At 40.9% G+C, this 19,133-nt stretch overlaps 1 protein-coding gene across 2 annotated transcripts in view; it reads left to right on the forward strand.

Moving 5' to 3' along the window:
* The window catches only part of LAMP2 (lysosomal associated membrane protein 2), a 40,311-nt gene extending 22,004 nt beyond the window's left edge, over positions 1-18,307 (forward strand). Inside the window, exons 7-9 of one of the 2 annotated variants that reach the window (XM_039221458.1) lie at positions 2,097-2,160; positions 2,641-2,805; positions 16,012-18,307. In XM_039221458.1, the coding sequence (XP_039077389.1) occupies positions 2,097-2,160; positions 2,641-2,805; positions 16,012-16,154 (372 nt within the window). In that variant the 3' untranslated portion in view covers positions 16,155-18,307. Of the gene's footprint in view, positions 1-2,096; positions 2,161-2,640; positions 2,806-5,154; positions 7,658-16,011 lie in introns of those variants that run through there. The other variant, XM_039221459.1, reaches the window with a different exon arrangement.
* The last annotated feature ends 826 nt before the right edge of the window (positions 18,308-19,133 follow it).

The raw sequence follows: 19,133 nt of genomic DNA on the forward strand, positions 1-19,133 counted from the left end.
GGACTCAAAGAAGAGGGCCTGTGTTAAGGAGCCCACAGTTTAGTGGTAAAGATAGAAATATACAGATAATTACCATTTTTTGTGGAAGGCCTTGAATGTTATGCTAAGGCTTTTGAATTGGATAATGCGGGCAATTCAAGCACCATGAAGGTGCATTCAAAGTGGGATGAGTAGGGGTACCTGGGTGGCTCAGTTGGTTAAGTGTCCGACTCTTGGTTTCGGCTCAGGTCAGTGATCACAGCAGTTTGTGAGTTCGAGCCCCAAGGTGGGTTCTGCAGAGCCTACTTAAGATTTTCTCTCCCTCCCTCTCTCTCTGCCCTTGCCCCCACCACATAAATAAACTTTAAAAAAGTGGGATGAATGATAGACCAGAAGGAAGTACAAAGCCTGTGGGAGTATAGAGGAGGCAGTGGTTCATTGTGGGTGGAGGAGAGTCAAGCACGTTTCCCAGAAGAGATGACATTTGAGCTGGACCTTCAGGGATGGGTTAGATTTATACATATGGAGCTAAGGGGAGTAAGTGGAAAAGTATAGGTACTTTCTGGGTAAAGGAACACAATCAAGACCAGCTAGGAGAATGAGGCATGGGGCATGTTTAACGAAAGACAGGTATGGAAAAGTAGTTGCAACAAACTGTGAGGAGCCTTGAATGCCAAGCTGAGATGTAGCCTAAGTCAAGGAGAGATATAGTCTCCTTTGTGCTTCCTCCTGACATTTCTCTACATCTCCCCCCAAGCCCCCCCATTTTCCTTCCCCATCTGTCCCCTTCTTTCTTGGCTCTGATTCCAGCTTGCGTGACCTCTTACCTGGGTTGTTCAAACAGCCTCCTAACTAGTCCTTCCTCTTCCTCTCCTCCCTCAGTATTCTTCTGCATCAGTGCAATCGTCCTGCAGCACAGCTCTTCCCCAGAAACCCTCAGTGGTTCTGTTTTACCACAAGATAACTTCTAAATTCCACAGTGGTGCCCCCCCCCACATGCCCCCCCGCCACGGCAGTGTCTCCCTCCCCACTCCCCCCTACCATGCAATGTAACTTGCGCGTCCGGCTTTACGTTTCCTTCTCTCCCTTCTCATGAATCCCATGCTCCCCGCACCTGTGCCCTGTGCACATTCAGTGAGGTGGGAGAACATCGTAGTAATCAGTACGTAGGCTGTCCAGCTAGACTTCCTGGGTTTGAACCCCACCCCACTGACTACCAACCATATAACCATAGGGAAAATCACTTAATAGCTCCCTACTTCGATCACCCCATCCAAGAATGGGGTGTTATAATTATTCGATGAAGCCTCCTATGTGAAGTTTTAGGAACATTGCTTTGGCACCGAGTCCATTTTCAAATGCTAAGCGTACTTGTGATGATGCGTATTTTCTGGCTACCTTCTCGAATACCCTTTCCTGCTTGTTTCCTAATTGAGTCCTAGTTAGTTCAAATGGCCTATCCCTAGGCTTGTATCACTTTGCTTCTCCCCTACTTGGAAGTCATCTATCTCCTTTTAATTTTTATAACTTATCGCTTTTTTTTTTTGGCAATATGGTTATTTCTTTATGTATTTATCTTATCTTCCCTGACAGATTGCAAACGGGGGGGTGGGGGGGGGAGCAGGATCCGAGTCTCGTCCACGTGGCCGGCTCCCTGGAGCACTTAGATACATTGCCTTGTACATGCTAAACACTACAATAATTAGAATGACTGGCTGATCAGATGAGTGCTTCACAAAGATAATAGCAGTGAAGGAAAGATCCCAGCTGGAGAGGCTGACAAGGCGGGGAGGGAGCCCAGTTAAGAGACTGTCAAGATGCAGGCTAGAGGAGGCGAGGCCTCAGCAAGTGACATGAGGAATAAAATGAGGGGCTGAATTGTTGAGTGTTGAAGAGCCATGTGACTACACTTTGGGTCCAAAAATGGGAAACAAAAGGCAGAGGAAAAACGATTCTGTCACGGTTTACTTCGTTGCAATTTATTCTGTTGGCCCGAGGTCTAATCTGTGCCTTTATCTTCTGGGTAATAGTATTAGATCGCTTTTTGTCTGTGGATATTAACTGTACCTGTAGACAGTTGTGATGTGTTGATTAACTGGAAGCTCTTTTCCTAACAGAAAAATGAAAACCGATTCTATCTGAAGGAAGTGAATGTCAGCCTGTATTTGCTGAATGGCTCCGGTAAGCAAAGCACCAGCCTCGGGGAAAAGAGTGGGTTACACCAAAGAAATAGAAACCAGAGCTGTCTTGTTACCAAGTAGCGCCTTATTTAATGCAGCAGAAGACTCTGTGTACAAATTGTACCTCAGCCGCACATGAAAATCAATAACTTAAGTCTCCCTTATTTTCAAAGCTAGTAGTCAAGGATGTGACGGATTTTTTGAGCATAGAAACCTCTATAGAAAGATAGGAAACCTAGTGATCATAAGAATGGCCCTTTGTGGGTAGATCCTGTACCCCTAGCTCTCTTACTTCACTGGAAAATTCTGAGGACTGTCCCATTTCTTGGGTCGACAGGATAAGACGTTACCAACAGGGGTACCTGGCTGGCTCAGTCGGTAGAGCGTCTGACTCTCGATTTCGGGGTTGTGAGTTTACGCCACACATTGGGCATAAAGCCTCCTTAAAAAAAAGTTACTAACATGTCTGTTTTCTTTAAAGTTTTCAGCATTGCAAATAACAATCTGAGCTACTGGGATGCACCCCTGGGAAGTTCTTACATGTGCAACAAAGAGCAGACTGTTTCAGTGTCTGGAGCATTTCAGATAAATACCTTTGATCTAAGGGTTCAGCCTTTCAATGTGATGGAAGGAAAGTATTCCACAGGTAAGAGCTGAGCAAGGCTTGTTAATAATTTGTGTCCTCATGTTGACTGTTAGGTGCTTTTCCTTGGACTCCTGGGCATGGAAGCACTGACATACCTAAGTGGGAATTCACCTCTTGTGACTCTGTTGGAGAGTTCGCATAGCCTTAAGCAAGTTGTGTGAACTGCATAGCCTTTAGCAAGTTGTGTGAACTGTATTCGGCTCAAACTAGCATTTTTTTTGTGTGTGGCTCTGAGAACTATGTGCACCCAAGGTCAAAGCTAGAAACTGATGGAAGCTTTTAGCGAGCTTTACGTAAGGTAGAGACACTTCTAGGTTTTTGTTTGTGGGCAGCCTTGAGCATCTTGGATATGTTTTCTTGGGGCCAGCTTCTCATCAGAAATATTTTCATATGTGCATAAAAGCAGTTGGGTCTTCTTTTGTTAAGACAAGAGATTATGATTAGCAAAGCCTCAAATACCGTAAACAGTGTTTTGGCCGGCCAAAAAGATTTGGAGAGTTTTTAAAAGCATGTGCCAGTGTGAATGAGGTTTTTTGGAAGATCTACTCAGGGCTAATGGTGGTATTTATCAGATTTTTTAATGAAACCTTTGCGGAGGGCTCAGTTCAGTGTGTTGATGTGAATATGAAAGATGCATTTGGCATTACAAGATTAATATTTGCACGCAGGGAAAAAAGGTACATAAAATTCCTTAATTGACTTGTCCTTTTAAACTGATTACTTTAAATTGGGGGTTTGTGGATCACAGCTCTGCCGAGCAGAGCTATTGGAACCATCCACACCCTTTTTAACAATTCTCTGGTTTAGAAGGAAATGTGGAAGCTGTGTTTAAACGCGAATGTGCCTTGAGCCCCCCCACCACTTTTGCAGTGGTGCTGAATCCCCCCGCCTGACCTGGTTAGGCTCAAGTAAGTGGGGGGCTTTCACCCCACCGTTCTCATGACCAGAGGGGTCAGTTGCACTTAGAAATTGTTATCCAGCCTTCATTTTTCCCTCTTGTCGGTTTTGCTTCTGTACTACAATTATTTTGATCCTTTCATAGTTTTATTTTTGAGTCTTTATCTATCTCCCCTACGTTGTTACCCTAATTTTAGGCCCAGATTTGCGTTTAGAATTTAAAATCATTTGCAGTGTGATAGCAGCTTGGGTCTGTTTAGCCTGTCAGCTGTGATAGAGACTGAGATGGGCTGTGTCCCTTCTCGGACTTGAAACTTTGGCCTTTCCGTATGTAGGGCTAAAAATGGTACCCAAAGTAATATACAGCATTTAATCCTGGTAATGAATGTGTAACATGCTCATGGAGAGAGATTCTTGACCGTGGATACCCATAAACATGACACGCTGCTGATACCTGACTGTAGAGGAAGAGGAAATAGGCTTAGTAAGGCAAATGCGTGTTGATTGGATTGTACTGGATGGGACTTCTTTCTAGAAATAGGAAAGCTAGCCCGTGTGGACTGCCAGCCTTGGGCAGGTTGATTAATGCCGTAAACTCACGCAAATTAGTAAGAAGTCCCAGTTTCTTGACTTCTGTAGCCGCTAAAATTCTATGCTCTAGGTCAGGGATCTGCAAAGTTTATTTGTAAGGCACAGATTTGTTCTAGATTTGGAGGCCATATGCACCCTGTCACAATTGCTCAGCTCTACTGTTGTAGCATGAAAACAGCCGTAGGCAATAAACAAATGAGTGTGGCTGGATTCCAATGGAACTTTATTTATGGATGCTAAAATTTGAATTTCATATAATTCTCATGTGTCACAAAATTTCTTCTTCCTCTTTTTTTTAAAAAATCATTTAAAAATGTTGAAAAGCCATTTTTAGTTCTTGGGCCAGATTTGGCGCCCAGGCTATAGTTTGCCCTCTGCTCTGAAGGATTCCAGAGCCAGCGTGGTTCTAATCCCATGATTAAACCTTTCTGATCTGTACGCGGTTTCCTAAGAGACCCTGCCACTAAGAGGCTAATCTGGCCATGTAGAAACAGGCTGGATTAGCTCTCTTCTATTTCTAGTAAAGTAACACTCCTCTGTTTTGGAAAAGGACTTGGAATATGAAACATGCACACGTATGTATGTGCTCACTCAGAGATATAAATGAGTATATATGTATTCATATGCATGAATATCTATATATTCATACGTACACAAAAGAAAAGACCAGGAAGTTTTAGGATTTTAATTATTGAGCAATCCATCATTTTCTGTAGCTTTATCATTACAATATAACTGTCTTAGTTACTTAACGTGGGTTTCATAAGAGCATTTCTGACTTTTGAATCAACATCGTTTACTTTTTGAACATTTGTTTTTGATTATACTCATTATTTGTCACACACTTTTTCTCACCTACAGCCCAGGAGTGTTCGCTGGATGATGACACCATTCTAATACCAATTATAGTTGGTGCTGGTCTTTCAGGCTTGATTATCGTTATAGTGATTGCTTACCTAATTGGCAGAAGAAAAAGCTATGCCGGATATCAGACTCTGTAATACTGATCCATATGTGATCTCTGTTACAAAATAATAGAGCAAGTACAAGTCCCAACATCTAATACTGTTCAGTTTGAGGCATATTTTAGTTGCACTTCTGATCTTAGACTGGGTGATGTGGGGGATTTCCAACTTAAATAAATAGAACCCCCCCCCCAAAAAAAACTATAAACTACACATTAGTCATGTGATTTTGGATGCCCCAGCCAAGGAATTGAAAACTTGTTATTTCCATGGCAAAAAAGCATGTGTGAAATCACCTGGATTATTAATTCTACTCTATTGTCTTGAATTAGTGTTTCCACATTTTTGCTGTAGGTATTCTGGCAAACAATGTACAGTTCAGGAAACAGATTTCAAAAAGATTTTTTTTCCTGCATGGGGTCAGAATTGACAGAGTGCATCCTATAGTGGATTTGTACTTGCTCCTTTTGCATTTTTTTTTTTTTTTGTGATTTTGTTTGCAGGTTCACTTAGCTACCTTGGCATTGCTGCATATTTGACCTATGAGAGATATGCCAGTAGATTTGAACAGGGTCTAATATTGTGTTCTTAGCAATGAATGCTTTTCTAATGCCTTTTGAGTACGTTTGTATTTAATGTGGCTGTAATGACAAAAGATACAAAAGCTGTATAAATTTTGGAATAGATGTTAATCTTGTTTAATCCTATAAAAAAAAAAAAGAGAGAAAACTGGATTTTTCAATCTTTTAATGGCAAGACACAAGACTATTCCAACTGGGCATTTCAGTCCATTTTCTAGGTGCTTTAGAGATAATTGCTAGGCAGTACCAATTTGGGGCGTTAGACCTTTGTACCTGTAAATTGGCCTCAACACACAGTGCTGAAATCAGTGTGGTTTCTCTGTAGCCTTGCAGTGTGCTACTTGGCGGTAGTATGTTGTATTCTTTTCTCATGGTTTTGTTTTTCTCCTTTCCTTTCTTTTCCTTTCCTTTTTCTTAAAGAAGAAATGCCAGGATGTTCTAGAACCCAGACAAAGAAGTGCACTTAAACTTAGAAAGTAACTCGTACCTAACCTAAAAGTCTTGGTCTTCTCTTAGTCCATTAAAAAGTTGTGCTCTCTTCCAGCTTGCATCGATTGCTACAGCATTTACTAATTTGGCTTTCACATTTAAATGGTTCTGTGCTAATCAAAACTTAACATTATTATTGTTCATGGTGGTGGAATCGTTACTAACTCATGTACTTTGTGTTCAGTTTTGTGCTCTGGAGAGATGCACCAACTGTCCACATGTCACGTACCACCCAATGTTTATACGTGAAAGCGAAGCATTTCAGCTTGCCGGTTAACACGTCAGGTAGTTTGCTACAGCTCTAGGAGACCTTTTTTTTGGCATTGGAATGGCTGAGCAGAGATTGAAAAGTTTTTAATATGCAGCCATATATGGAAGGAAGGTTCCTGTGACTTTGGAGTGGGAGGTTATGTGCCCCCACATTCGCTAGAAAATGGGATATGTGGGCTCCAAACTCTGATTGATGTTGGATTACTTTGGTAGTCTGGCTATATACAACCCCCCCCCGCCTCACCCCCCCCCAGGCTATTGCATGTGTACGTCTTTAAGTATCTTTCAAGTTATACTGGAGCGGCAAATATTTTCCCCTACTTATATTTGCTCTCTGCTCAGAGTAGCCTGAAACTCTTCCTGGCTCAGTCAGATTCTTGACCAGCCCCTTCCCTTAAAGCTACACTGAGCTGCATTGCCAGCTTAAGGCACTTTTTAAAGACTAAATATAAATCTGATTTTTAAAGATTATTTTTTACTTAGTGTTCTAGTGTAGGATTGTTAACCTTATATGAATGGATAATGCTTCTAAGAAAATGGGCGTTAGAGATTTCTCATGAGTCAAAATAAGGCAACGTTTTATTTGAAAGTAAAACTCGGAAGCACAAGTGGGTGGGGCTTGCTTAATGCTGTTTGATGTTTCTAAAAGTTTTTACATTTAGATTCTATACCTACTTCGTATTAAAATACCTCTAATTAGCACTGTTTTATAGAAAATCTGACTTCACTGAATATTTTTGTATTTTACATGGGCCAGTTTATATCCTCTCATTGACACTATTATTTCCCATCACCACATGTTCTTTGTACCTCTTGTAGTTGTGCTCTTTGCACTGGGTTTACACCTTGCTGATGTCACATGCTATTTGGTTCTGGGTGTTTTTCATGTTGTAGCATTTGTATAAAGAAACTGGTCCATGTAAATACTTTTCATGGTTTTTTTTCTCATATGTTTAAGCCACTAGTTGATGTATGGTGTTTCTCTTTAGATATTTGCCTGTCCAATTTGCTCAACCTACTGCTTCTAAAACAAACAATAAAGATTCTTTTATTTCTTAAGGAAATTTGCTCACATTTTTTCCCCGTTGGTGAAAGTAAACAAATTTGTATACTATGTAATAACAATTTCTTCCAAAAGGGAAAACTTCAGAGAAGGTTAGAAGTGGAGCTAAATTATTTCCAAACTATTCTGTGTATTACCATCTGGAAGGGTGCCCATGCATCGGTCTGTACTGACGGCGGGGCTGGTTACAGAATAAGAATCACCTGGGAAGCTTGTTAGAAAAATTCACATGCCAGCCTCCATTCCTAGAGGACTTCACTTAGCCAATCTGGCCATGCATGTGCGTGTGTGTGTGTGTGTGTGTGCATGTGTGTGTGTGTGCATGTGTGTGTGTGTAAGCTCTCCAGTGGGATCTGGCATGTAGCCAGTTAGGGAACCAGTGATCTGGAATATTCATTTCATAGGAAAAGCTTTAGAGTATCTCTCTGTTCACTTTTCTTATTTATTTTTATTAAAATTTTTTAATGTTTATTTATTTATTTTTTTAATGTTTATTTTTGAGAGAGACAGAGCATGAGTGGGGGAGGGACAGAGAGAGAGAGGGAGACACAGAATCCGAACCAGGCTTCAGGCTCTGAGCTGTCGGCACAGAGCCTGATGTGAGGCTCGAACTCATGCACTGTGAGATCATGACCTGGGCTGTAGTCGGATGCTTAACCGACAGAGTCACCTAGGCGCCCTTCTCTGTTCACTTTTCTTAACCCCTCTAAGTTGAAGCTGATATTTAATATCCATATATAGCAGCTGTACATTGCAGCCATACAAACCCAGCTATTGATCGAGCCAAAATAAGGTTGTGTGCAGTCCCTGCCTCGGATCACCCTAAAACACTTGAATTGTCCAATTTTCACATAGCTTCCCGGTCACCTCAGTACACACAAAACCTTGGCACCCTGGTTCGTAACTCTCCTCTGGATTACCCACTTCAGCTTTGTGACTGCCAGTTAATCGTCACGACTACCTGCTCCTAGGTGCCGTGGGACTTTGGCCAAGCTGCTTAACTTCTGGGGTCTCAGTTTCTTCATCTGGGGGCTGAGGGCTTTAAAATCCTGTCACTCTTCATTTCTTTGAGAGAATCCTGTTACTCTTCCATTTCAGTGAAAATTTTGAGTATTTTTAGATCGCCTCTGAAAAGGAGCTACTAGATGTAATCAAGAACATACTTTGTACACAGCGTAAAATGTACCATCTGAAGCTTCTTGCACTTTTCAGGAGGAATTCTTGTAAGACTCAGATATTTTTAAGATTTTAGCATTTCACCTTTGTTGCTTTAAGTAGGTAATGTTAAATTATCTTGGACTCCTTTCTCTCCCACCCATCTCTTTTACTCTGGTAACTTAACTTTCGGCATCAATAATTACCATATCTTGGTTTTGAAACTAGCATAGATATGTTTGAGCAATACTGAGTAGCTTCAAGTATCTTCGGATTCATGTGATATAGTTCAAACAGTTTGTAGATCTAAAAGGCATATAACAAGGTGTCACATAAGAATCTGATTCTTGGGGCCCCTGGGTGGCTCAGTCAGTTAGGCATACGGCTTCGGCTCAGGTCATGATCTCGCGGTTCGTTCGTGAGTCTGAGCCCTGCATCTGGCTCTCCGGTGATAGCGTGGGGACCCCTTCAGATCCACTGTCCCCCTCTTTCTCTGCCCCTTCCCTGCTCACAGACCCATGCATTCTGTCTCAAAAATCAACATTAAAAATTTCTTTAAAAAAAAAAGATTCTTAATGCTGATTCTTCCAAAGAGAAATTTTGACACAATTGGTTTTTAAGATGAGTTTGTTTTATATTTTATTACAAAATATATATACCTCAGCTTTCTGACTGAAAATTGTACACTGAAAATTGTATTTGAAAAATTTCTGAGGTAACAGAAAGTTGAGAATTAATAGTATTTTTAATCTGTCTGAAGCTTTTCATTGAAATTTCGGTGGCTGTGAAACTTTTTATCTTTAAAAATCTTAACTACTTCTGTAATTCTTAAACTCTTCCGCAAATACACTGTTTCCCCAGAAATATTTTCAAGATGCATCTCAAGTATACACTATGCAAATAGATCACGTCAAAATGAGCGGAGAGATTTTTTCTTCTTCAGGATGTGATCCTGTTAAAATTACTGTTTTCCAAAATTTCTTTCTATCACCTGAAGAATTTTTAAAGGCTGAATTCATAAAATCAATAGTTATTATAAATTAATACTTCACATACTAATTGAGAGCATTTTGAGTAAGTGACAGCATCTGGAAAGGTCTTTGTATTAGTGGAATTGCCTTTTTGATCTACTCTGGGAATATTTGTCTTTCATGAAAGCCTTATTGGCAGTATTTATGAAAGTCGTTTCAGTACTAGGTCAAATACCCAATTTGGGAAAGAGAAGACTATGAATCCGTTGACAGAATAAGAAATTAATCTACTAATGAAGTTTTTAAAAACCAAGTTATATTAAATCCAAGGCATAATACTTTATGGTTCATGTCACCTCATAGTTTATATGCTGGGTGGTAATTTGGGAAATTGAAGGGGAGGAGTCGGCTAACTGGGTGCTCTCGCCCATATATTCACACGTCATCTGGCAATCTCAGCTACCTGGATCCCTACCGGAACCAAGAAGCAAGTAAAGAAGGCCATTGAGCTGGCAGCCAAAGCCCATAAACTCCAGGGTGGCATCCTGTTCCCAGTTATCGCCCCAGAGGCTAGCAAAAGCCTGGCGCATTTCTTAAATGCAGGCACAATCAGAATTGCCTTGTAGCGTATCCATTCTCATTTCGACACAGTTCTAACAAGCTTAATTATCCGATTTCTCAAACCCTGGTAGGTTGCAAGCTAGGAGGAGAACTAGGACCATAAGAGGCAAGGAAACGGAAAACAGAAGTGGTGGTTCAACATCTGAGCCGCCTTCCCTCTGCAGATGTACCTCCATCTCTACCATTCCTCCCTCCTTTCCACTCTCCGTAGCTTTTCTTTTCCTGCTTGGTGCTTCCGGAATCCCTTTTCCTCTGCCTCCTAGGAGACCTTGTACCATTCTTTCCAGTCAGTTGTTAATGGCTCTTTCCCTCGGTCTACAGACTGTAAGTCTCTTCCACCCCGAAGCTAGTCTTTGTTCTTCTAACTACCCACCTCCCTGTTGTCCTCACTTCTTCTAAACTTCTCATTCTCGGAAGGACAACTGGGTGTTCCCCATCGCAGGCTGTTGCTCTCCGAACCGATCACTTTCCGTTTGCTCCTAAACCTACAGCAATTGAACTCACAGCCAACACCTTCCATATTGCTAGAGCCAATAGGTTCTCTAATAGTTTTCATTCTTTTCCCATGCCGATGGAAGCGGTTTCCTTCATTGGCTTCTGTGGCACCAATTTCTCCTTGCCTTTTCCATTTCTTTTCCTCGTTCCCTTATTCCTCAAATATTAATGTTCTCAAGGGTTTTGTCTCCGGTCCTTTTTAAATCCCCTTTGCCCTTGCTGAGACATAAATGTGTCCCTGGTTTTTATTGTCACTTAGGTTCATCAACCACTCAGATGGGACACAGGCAGGCATCTTAAGCCCAGAAGGTCCAAAACTGACCGTCTGCCTCTTCCACATATTCTTCTCTACCCTTCCCCCCCCCACACACATAAAAATAATTATAAACAAAACCGAACATACAGATTCTCCCTTCTGTATGGCCTGTCATGATGAATGGCACCAGCATCTACATAGTCACTCAAGTGTGGAATTGAAAGCCATTTTATTATCTCCTACCACGCCCCCAATATCTGTGTGGTCAATTCTGCCTTCTCATTGGATCGCTAGTCTGTCCCTTTCTGCATCTGCACTTCATTAACCTGGTTCTGGACTATAGTACTGGGCTTCTGGCCTCTAGCAATAGAGATGCCTCATCATTTCCAGTCCTGCAGCTGCTGTAACCTCTAAAACAAATATCCTGGTTAAAATCCTACTGCACTCTTTTTTCCCCATTAGTGCGAGGCCAAACTACCTAGAGCATACACTGCCTTTGTGAGCTGGTCCTGGAACCCTTTTTCTGCTTCTTTTCCAACCAAGAGCACGTCTTGATCTGTCCTAGCTATGCCGACCCGCTTGCATTTCCCCCGAAGTGCCATGTATTCTTGCCCTCCATATTTTGGTCTGTGCTGTTGCATATACTTGGAATGCCCTTCCCACATTATCTGAATGGTTAATTCCTACTCATAATTTTTTTTGAGACAGGGAAGAAAGGGCAGAGGGAGAAAGAGAGAGAATCCGCCAGCAGGCTTTGTGCTCTCGGCACAGAGCCTGACGTGGGGCTCAATCTCACGAAGGATGAGATCATGACCTGAGGTGAGATCAAGAGTTGGACACTCAACCGACTGAGCCACCCAGGTGCCCTGGTTCCTGCTCATTCCTCACCACTCAGCTCCAGTGTCACCCCTTTCAGAGTATGCCTTGTGTAGCAAGGCTGAGTTGAGTGTGCCTTGGAAACACTTCCACGGGGTGCCTGGGGCTCAGTGGGTAGAGCGTCTGACTTCAGCTCAGATCATGATCTTGCGGTTCATGAGTTTGAGCCCTGCACCGGGCTCTGTGCTGACAGCTCAGAGTCTGGAGCCTGCTTCGGGTTCTGTGTCTCCCTCTCTCTCTGTACCTCCCCTGCTCACACTGTATCTCTCTCTCAAAAAGAAAAGTAAACATTAAAAACAAGTTTTGGAACACTTCCATGGCCCTTTGTAGGTTGCTGCCCTGATCACAGCACATTCTGAGATCCTAACCCCTGCTTTTCTTGTCTGACTCACACTAGAGGCAAACAGCTGTGCTCTCAGGGTCAGCTTCTCCTTTCCGCTAAATGACCCCAGGTTGCTGTGCGTTGCGTTGGTATGTCTGCTTTGTATGGCTGTTCAACTGGCTCGTCTCATTAATCTGTGGCCTTCCGGGCCCTCTGCTGCTTCTCCATTATAACAGTTGGCCTCTGAAAGCTCACAGCCTGGTCATCAAGGAAAGGTTCATTCCATTTATCCATTATCTTCCATTTAAGAAATCTGGGAAGTATGTGACCAGTATATGTCTCTTCATCCAAAATGGCTGCGTTTCCGGGGGGTGGGGGTGGAGGAGTTCCTTAAAAGCATATGATTTGGTTATTTGGAAAATCGCTTTGGTGGAACATCTCATTTGCCGATAAGGAGTGCCGATGACTTGTTCCCTTGGCATAAAAGACAAATATGCGTGTCAGGAAGTGCTGTCATTTTAACTTAACATTTAGAGATTTGAAGTTTTGTCATTGTTTCTGTTCTCAATTGTCCTTTCTCCATGTCTAGCTCAAGACTGCAGTGCAGATGACGACAACTTCCTTGTGCCCATAGCGGTGGGAGCAGCATTGGCAGGAGTACTTATCCTAGTGTTGCTGGCTTACTTTATTGGTCTCAAGCGCCACCACGCTGGATATGAGCAATTTTAGAACCTGCAGTCTGATTGATTATATAAACATACGTGCACATAAGATTTTCTTGCCTCTCAATTTTGAAACACGTTGCTCTCTTAAGATTGATGTGTTGAAACTTCTTAAATCAGTCCCAGCACTTAGAGATAAGTCATTATGAATAAAACCTATTCTCTTTGATCAGCTTAAAATTAAATACTGTATTTACTGGTCCTGAAGACAAACTGGTTATAAAAACATCGGTGTGTGGTGTGTTAAGGCCTACTCTGAGAAGCCTTGGCCAAATTTTAATCCTAACCTCTGATGCCTTAAACTTATTAACCTGGCCATTATAAGAATAAAACATGTAGCTGTCTCTTAATGGAATTAATAAATCCTGTTTCACTACCGGTGTTCTGTTTTAATGTAAGAACTATCCTGATTTAAACTCATCACAGTCCTTTTGCATATAGCTCATTCAATAAATATCGATGTGACATAAATGCCCATCAAATATGCTCAAACTTGGTTTTCAGTTGAATGTCCTCAGGACCCTCAACATTTTTTAGGTCATGTGACTTGCTGTTTCCTTTGAGTTCGATTTAAGGATGAAGCCAGGATCTCCGGCTTGTGATTTTTCCCTAGGTGGAAAACAGACCCAAGAGGCCGCAACAGAACTTTAAACTGGCTTCAGAATTCGAGTTTAAAAAAAAAAACAACCTTCTTTTTCAGCAATGTAGACTGAAAGAATTCAATCATATTTAACCACTTGCCTTGTTTTTCCTTGTGTTTTTCTCTTCTTTGGATGCCTGATTAGCATTGAAAGATAGAAATATTCTATGAACAAAAAAAAAAAAAAAAAGAAATATTCTATGAACTAATTAGGACAGATTGTGTTGTGTTTCTCTACCTCATCTTGTTGATCTCTAGAGCATTAAAATCTATTTAGTGTTGCCATCAGACTGGGACTTATAAAATGTAAGCTAACAGCGATCTCAGAAGGGAGGCACTGAAGCGTAGCAACTAGGCTCTCGCTTCTTCTTCTTCGAGAAGGCCCCTGTGGGGCAGAGCAGAGACAGGGGCGTAGAGAGAAGCTGTTGGCATTAAAATGAGCTAGATAATCAGCCCCTATTGAAGCATACTGCTCTCGTTATAAGTGCAGCGTGCATAGTGAATGTATAGACTAATAAGAAAGCTTAACCAGTGGATGGGAGAAGACATTCACACGGAAGTGATTATTTTATTAATTCATTCTGTGTATATATTGGCTTGTTCAGAATTTCTGTAACTCGCTGATTACAGTATCTACATACCCAGCTCTCTGCCTCTTAAGGCTTTCAGTGAAATACAGTAAATCCTTCCAATAAAAGCTATGGTCATTACTGAAATTCATGTACTCAGTACCTTAGCAACTGGTTTTTGTTTTGTTTTGTCTTGTGTTTTTTTTTTAATTAATGACAAAAATACAAGAGGAATAAAAGGTAAAATTAGAAAAAAAGTGCAAGTTATTAATCATAAATCACACCAAATATCATGTCATATTAATCGCATTAGGTTTATACAGGAAAGGACCTTAAAGATTATTTACTTTCAATTTTATCTAAAAAATTTTTAAATATTTATTTATTATTGAGAGAGAGAGAGAGAGAGAGAGAGCGCGCTAGCGAGCGCCAGCGGGGGAGGGGCAGAGAGAGAGGGAGACACAGAATCCAAAGCAGGCTTCGGGCTCTGAGCTGTCAGCACAGAGCCCGACACAACGCTCAAACCCATGAACTGCAAGATCATGACCTGAGCTGAAGTCTGATGCTTAACTGACTGAGCCACCCAGCCTCCCCTCTCTAACCCTATAATTTTAAAGTTGTTTTTTTTTTTTTGAGAGAGAGAGAGAGAGCATGAGCAGGGGAGGGGCAAGGGCAGAGCAAGGAAGAGAGAATCCCAAGCAGGCTCCGTGCTGTAGCGCAGTGCCTGATTTGAGGCTTGAACCATAGAACAAGAGTTGGACACTAATGAACTGAGCCACCCAGGCGCCCCACAGTATAATTTTACAGGAAAAGGGGTGACTTCACTGAGGTTAAAGCATTATTAGCATTTTGATCAAAATTGTCCCAAGGAAATCTAGTCACTCAATAGTAAAACTAGTTTAAACATAAAATTGTGAGATCAGAATGGGGCACTTTGAGCTTCTGTACTACTTTCAACAACTAACACATAATACCAACTTTAAGTGTTTTTTGAAGGCACTGAATATTGGCTTTACCAGTAATATACTGAACACTCTTACTTTGATCCCTATTTGCTGCTTCAAAACCTAAACTTTGGATGGGATCACAAATATGGTAGGAAAAGAAGGGAATGAATGCTTGTTGACCACCTGATGTCAGATGCTTTAGAAATCTAATTAATTCTCAAATACCTTAAAATCCAGGTATTATTATCCCTCTTTTACAGATGAGGAAAAGTGAAGCCCAATTTACACAACTTGACCAAGGTCCTTTAGCTCCTTATTGAAGTAGCCAAGATTCAAACTCAGCTCCATCTGAATCCAAAGCTCAAAACCTACACTACACAGTGCCTTCCTGGTAGCAAGGGAGAAAGGGAGCGGGAAAGCACACAGACGGTGTGTTAAGTGCAGATGACACAGCTCTTTTCCCTGGTGCCATTAGACAAACAGAAAAATTTCCCATGTTAGGCAAGCACAGTTCTTTTCTTGTTCATCCCTTAGCTTCTGCTTTCTGTACTGAAGAATTAGATGTGATTTGAGATGGAGTGAAAATGAGAGCTATAGGAGGATCAGTCCTCCGATAGAAATATTTGGGTGAATATCGAGAAGATAAGGACGTGGGAGTAATGCTATTAAAGACTAATCTATGTTCACTTTCGAAATGCTTGTTTCTTGTTGGCTCATTTCTGCTTAATTGCATTCCTTACTAATTTCCTTGCTCTCTGTCTGTTCTTTTCTAACAGCTGAAGAATGTTCTGCTGACTCTGACCTCAACTTTCTTATTCCTGTTGCAGTGGGTGTGGCCTTGGGCTTCCTTATAATTGTTGTCTTTATCTCCTATATGATTGGAAGAAGGAAAAGTCGTACTGGTTATCAGTCTGTGTAGTCAATTAAATCTAGTGCTTTTTTTTTTTTTTTTTTTGCCATCCGAAGTTACATTTCCATTGGCTAGGTGCCAGAAACTGCTGTGCAATCGATTGTTAAAGATATGCAGACTAACTTAAGTGAATTGCTAGCTAACTTGGGCATGAGTAGCACTCATTTAAGAAAAAATGTATTAGGACCCTTCGTTTTTCTATTTTTTTCTTCCTTTGTTAAAGTGTCATTGGAAGAAACATTGTGGCTTAGAACATGTTTTTTAGTAAATAATGATTTTCGGCCTCTGGGTTCAATTATGAAAGCATTTCTACTGACGAATAATTTTGTATGTTGCGGTCACTTGTATTTTGCTTACTTTGACGTTATTTGCAAAATCAAGGCTGTTCGAGAATTTAACTTCGCAAAATAAATTCAAGAACATAATGAATTCGTTTTCATTGGTGGCAAGCATAAAATTTGGTTCATTTTAAGACTTCTTTCTCTCACCTCCTAATCAGGGTTATTTAAATGTGGTTAGTATTTTCCTGTTAAAAAAAGAAAGTGAGAAATGTCTTCAGAATATTCTGCTTAATAGCAAAAGTCTGGCCATTTTCATTACTGTTAGTGGCTACTGTATTTTAATACGGATGTCTTTTTTTTTTTTTTTTGCCTTCTGGAGTTTGGACTATATAGATTATCTCAGACTTGACATTTATGCTGAAGGATAATTGAAGACCTCAGCTTTTAAAAAAAGTGTTGATATAGGATGTGTTATGGTTTTTTAGGGTTATGATTTAGAATTTTTTTCCCTTGAGCCTTAACTTGTTCAGAAAGTTAATTCATCCTCAGAAAAAAAAAAAGAGGCCAAAATGTCTATACTTCGTGTGCCTCCTGTACACTCCCATTTCCTATATAAAGAAGTTCCAGTGGACATTTTTAACATATTTGATTTCCTTTTCATACGGCAGCAAGGGCTAACTCTAGAGTCTAGTGGGCCCTGAAGTGACATCGGTCAGAGGAATGCCTAGCCAAAGCTGGACTGGGATTATACTGTAAATTTGTTGATCTGGATATAAATGTGTTGATCTTGATACAGACTTGTATCCCCGTAGGGACCTCTAGTGACTCTGGCTTCCCAGGGCCTGCTCAATTGGCCAGACTGGTGACTTGCCCTTTGATTTGGAAGCACAGTGTTGAATTCCTCCAAGGCCCAAATGGCTGCTTTGCGTACCTGTTATTAGCCTAAGGCAAATGTTTATTTTATCAAGCTGTTTTATCTCTAACTAAAACCAAAAGTCTCCAAAGATCTGCCTTCACTTCAGAAATGTTCCCTGGATTAAGAAAATGAAGCCTAAACTTTGAATAAAGTTAGTTTGTTCTTAAGTTTTGTTTAAAAGGAAGAAACTTCATCCACATCTTTCTTTACTATCTTTTCTATATGTTTGTCTCGAAAGTGTATGTTGCAATGTGGCGTACAGTCAGCTTGCTCCATTGCATCTCCCTTAGAACTGTCTGTCTCTGACTTGCAGATTCAAGCCCTCCTCTCTTTGCTAAGTGTAGAAAGAAAGTTTCCTCTTAAAATGTTCTCCTGCAAAAACAATTGCTCATTTGTCATTTGGTCAAAATGATGGCCCCCATAAAGAACAGTGGCTTCATTTCAATAAATAGTGTTGAGATGATTGTCTCGAAAGCCCAATTATTTGAATCAGCTTGTGACCTTGCTATGTATATGAACTGGAAATTGAGAGACATCCAAATTTATGGCCTCATTTAAAAGTTTTTTACCTTCTGGGTAGGAAACTAATAGCACAAATTCTTCATTAGGTGTCAGGGCTTTATCTTAGATAATCAGCAAACACGTGTTTAATTCTTGTTTGAGAATGAAGATTAAAATACAAAATATTAATGGAGGGTTCAAACACAGGCAGCTTCAATTCCAGTCAAAGACAGGAGGCCCCCAATCTATGAACTGGATATTCAATTAGCTTTGCTCACGGAGTTCATTTTTATGTCAGTACAACAGTGGATCAGACAGTAGGACTTTGAACCAGGATGGAAAGGATTGGTTTTCACCTAAGCCTCTTTGAGAGAACTGATGCTTGCTGCTGCCTAAAGTTCTGGATATATCAATTTAGTTGACTCATCAATACCTGCAAAATAAAGCATACTTGTCCTGTTTAATCTGATACGTGTGATTCTTAGATCAGTGGATTAAGAGACAATAAAGATTATGCAATCCATATCACTATGGATAACTTCATTTTGATTTCATGTGCTCAGCCTTAAGAGCTTGGATTGCTTTGTATAACCTGAGTTCCTCCAATCCTGGTCTCTTGAATTGTCAGTAGGAATCATACAATTTCATGGGTCTGCAGATTAACCAGTGTCATTGGGAAGAGTCCACCAGGAACCGTTAGTACAGACGCTTCAGAGATGGGGGGCCTGTGTGGTCATGAAAATTCCAAGAAAACACTGAAAACAAAATATGGAAATCTAACGAATATAAAAGTTTCTGAATAAACGTCCTTTCAGCCCATGTCTGTTTTTCCTTCACGCACTGTATTCATCGTTGAAGTTCATTGCATTCTGAGCAGGGTAGACCTCGAGGATACGGCAGGGGAAGAGGAGGAACTATCCAGTTTCTGGAAATTGCTTTACATTCCTTAACCCGGTCTACTCAAATGGTAGGTCATTGGATTAAATGACAACACGCCCCTTTTTCACATAGGGTACGTTTTGGGTGGCAGACGGAATTGAACAGTGGCTGTCTCTATAGCTCCTGAGTAATAGGGCTTCATTTTCTGCACTTGATCTTAGCCAAAAGGCCGAGAAGCGATTAGGGCTTCATTTTCTGATTGTGAGATCTTTAATGGCTGTTAACTAAGTGAAGGGAAAAAAAGGACTTACTTACATTTGAGGGACCAGGAAAGGGGTTCTTGGTAGAACCCGTCTTTCTTGTCTCAGCATCTTCACCAAATATATCTCACAATTTTGCACCCTACTGGGC

This window comes from Hyaena hyaena, unplaced genomic scaffold (assembly GCF_003009895.1).
Source record: "Hyaena hyaena isolate Hyena2069 unplaced genomic scaffold, ASM300989v1 scaffold_986, whole genome shotgun sequence".
In the NCBI taxonomy this organism is placed as follows: domain Eukaryota; kingdom Metazoa; phylum Chordata; class Mammalia; order Carnivora; family Hyaenidae; genus Hyaena; species Hyaena hyaena.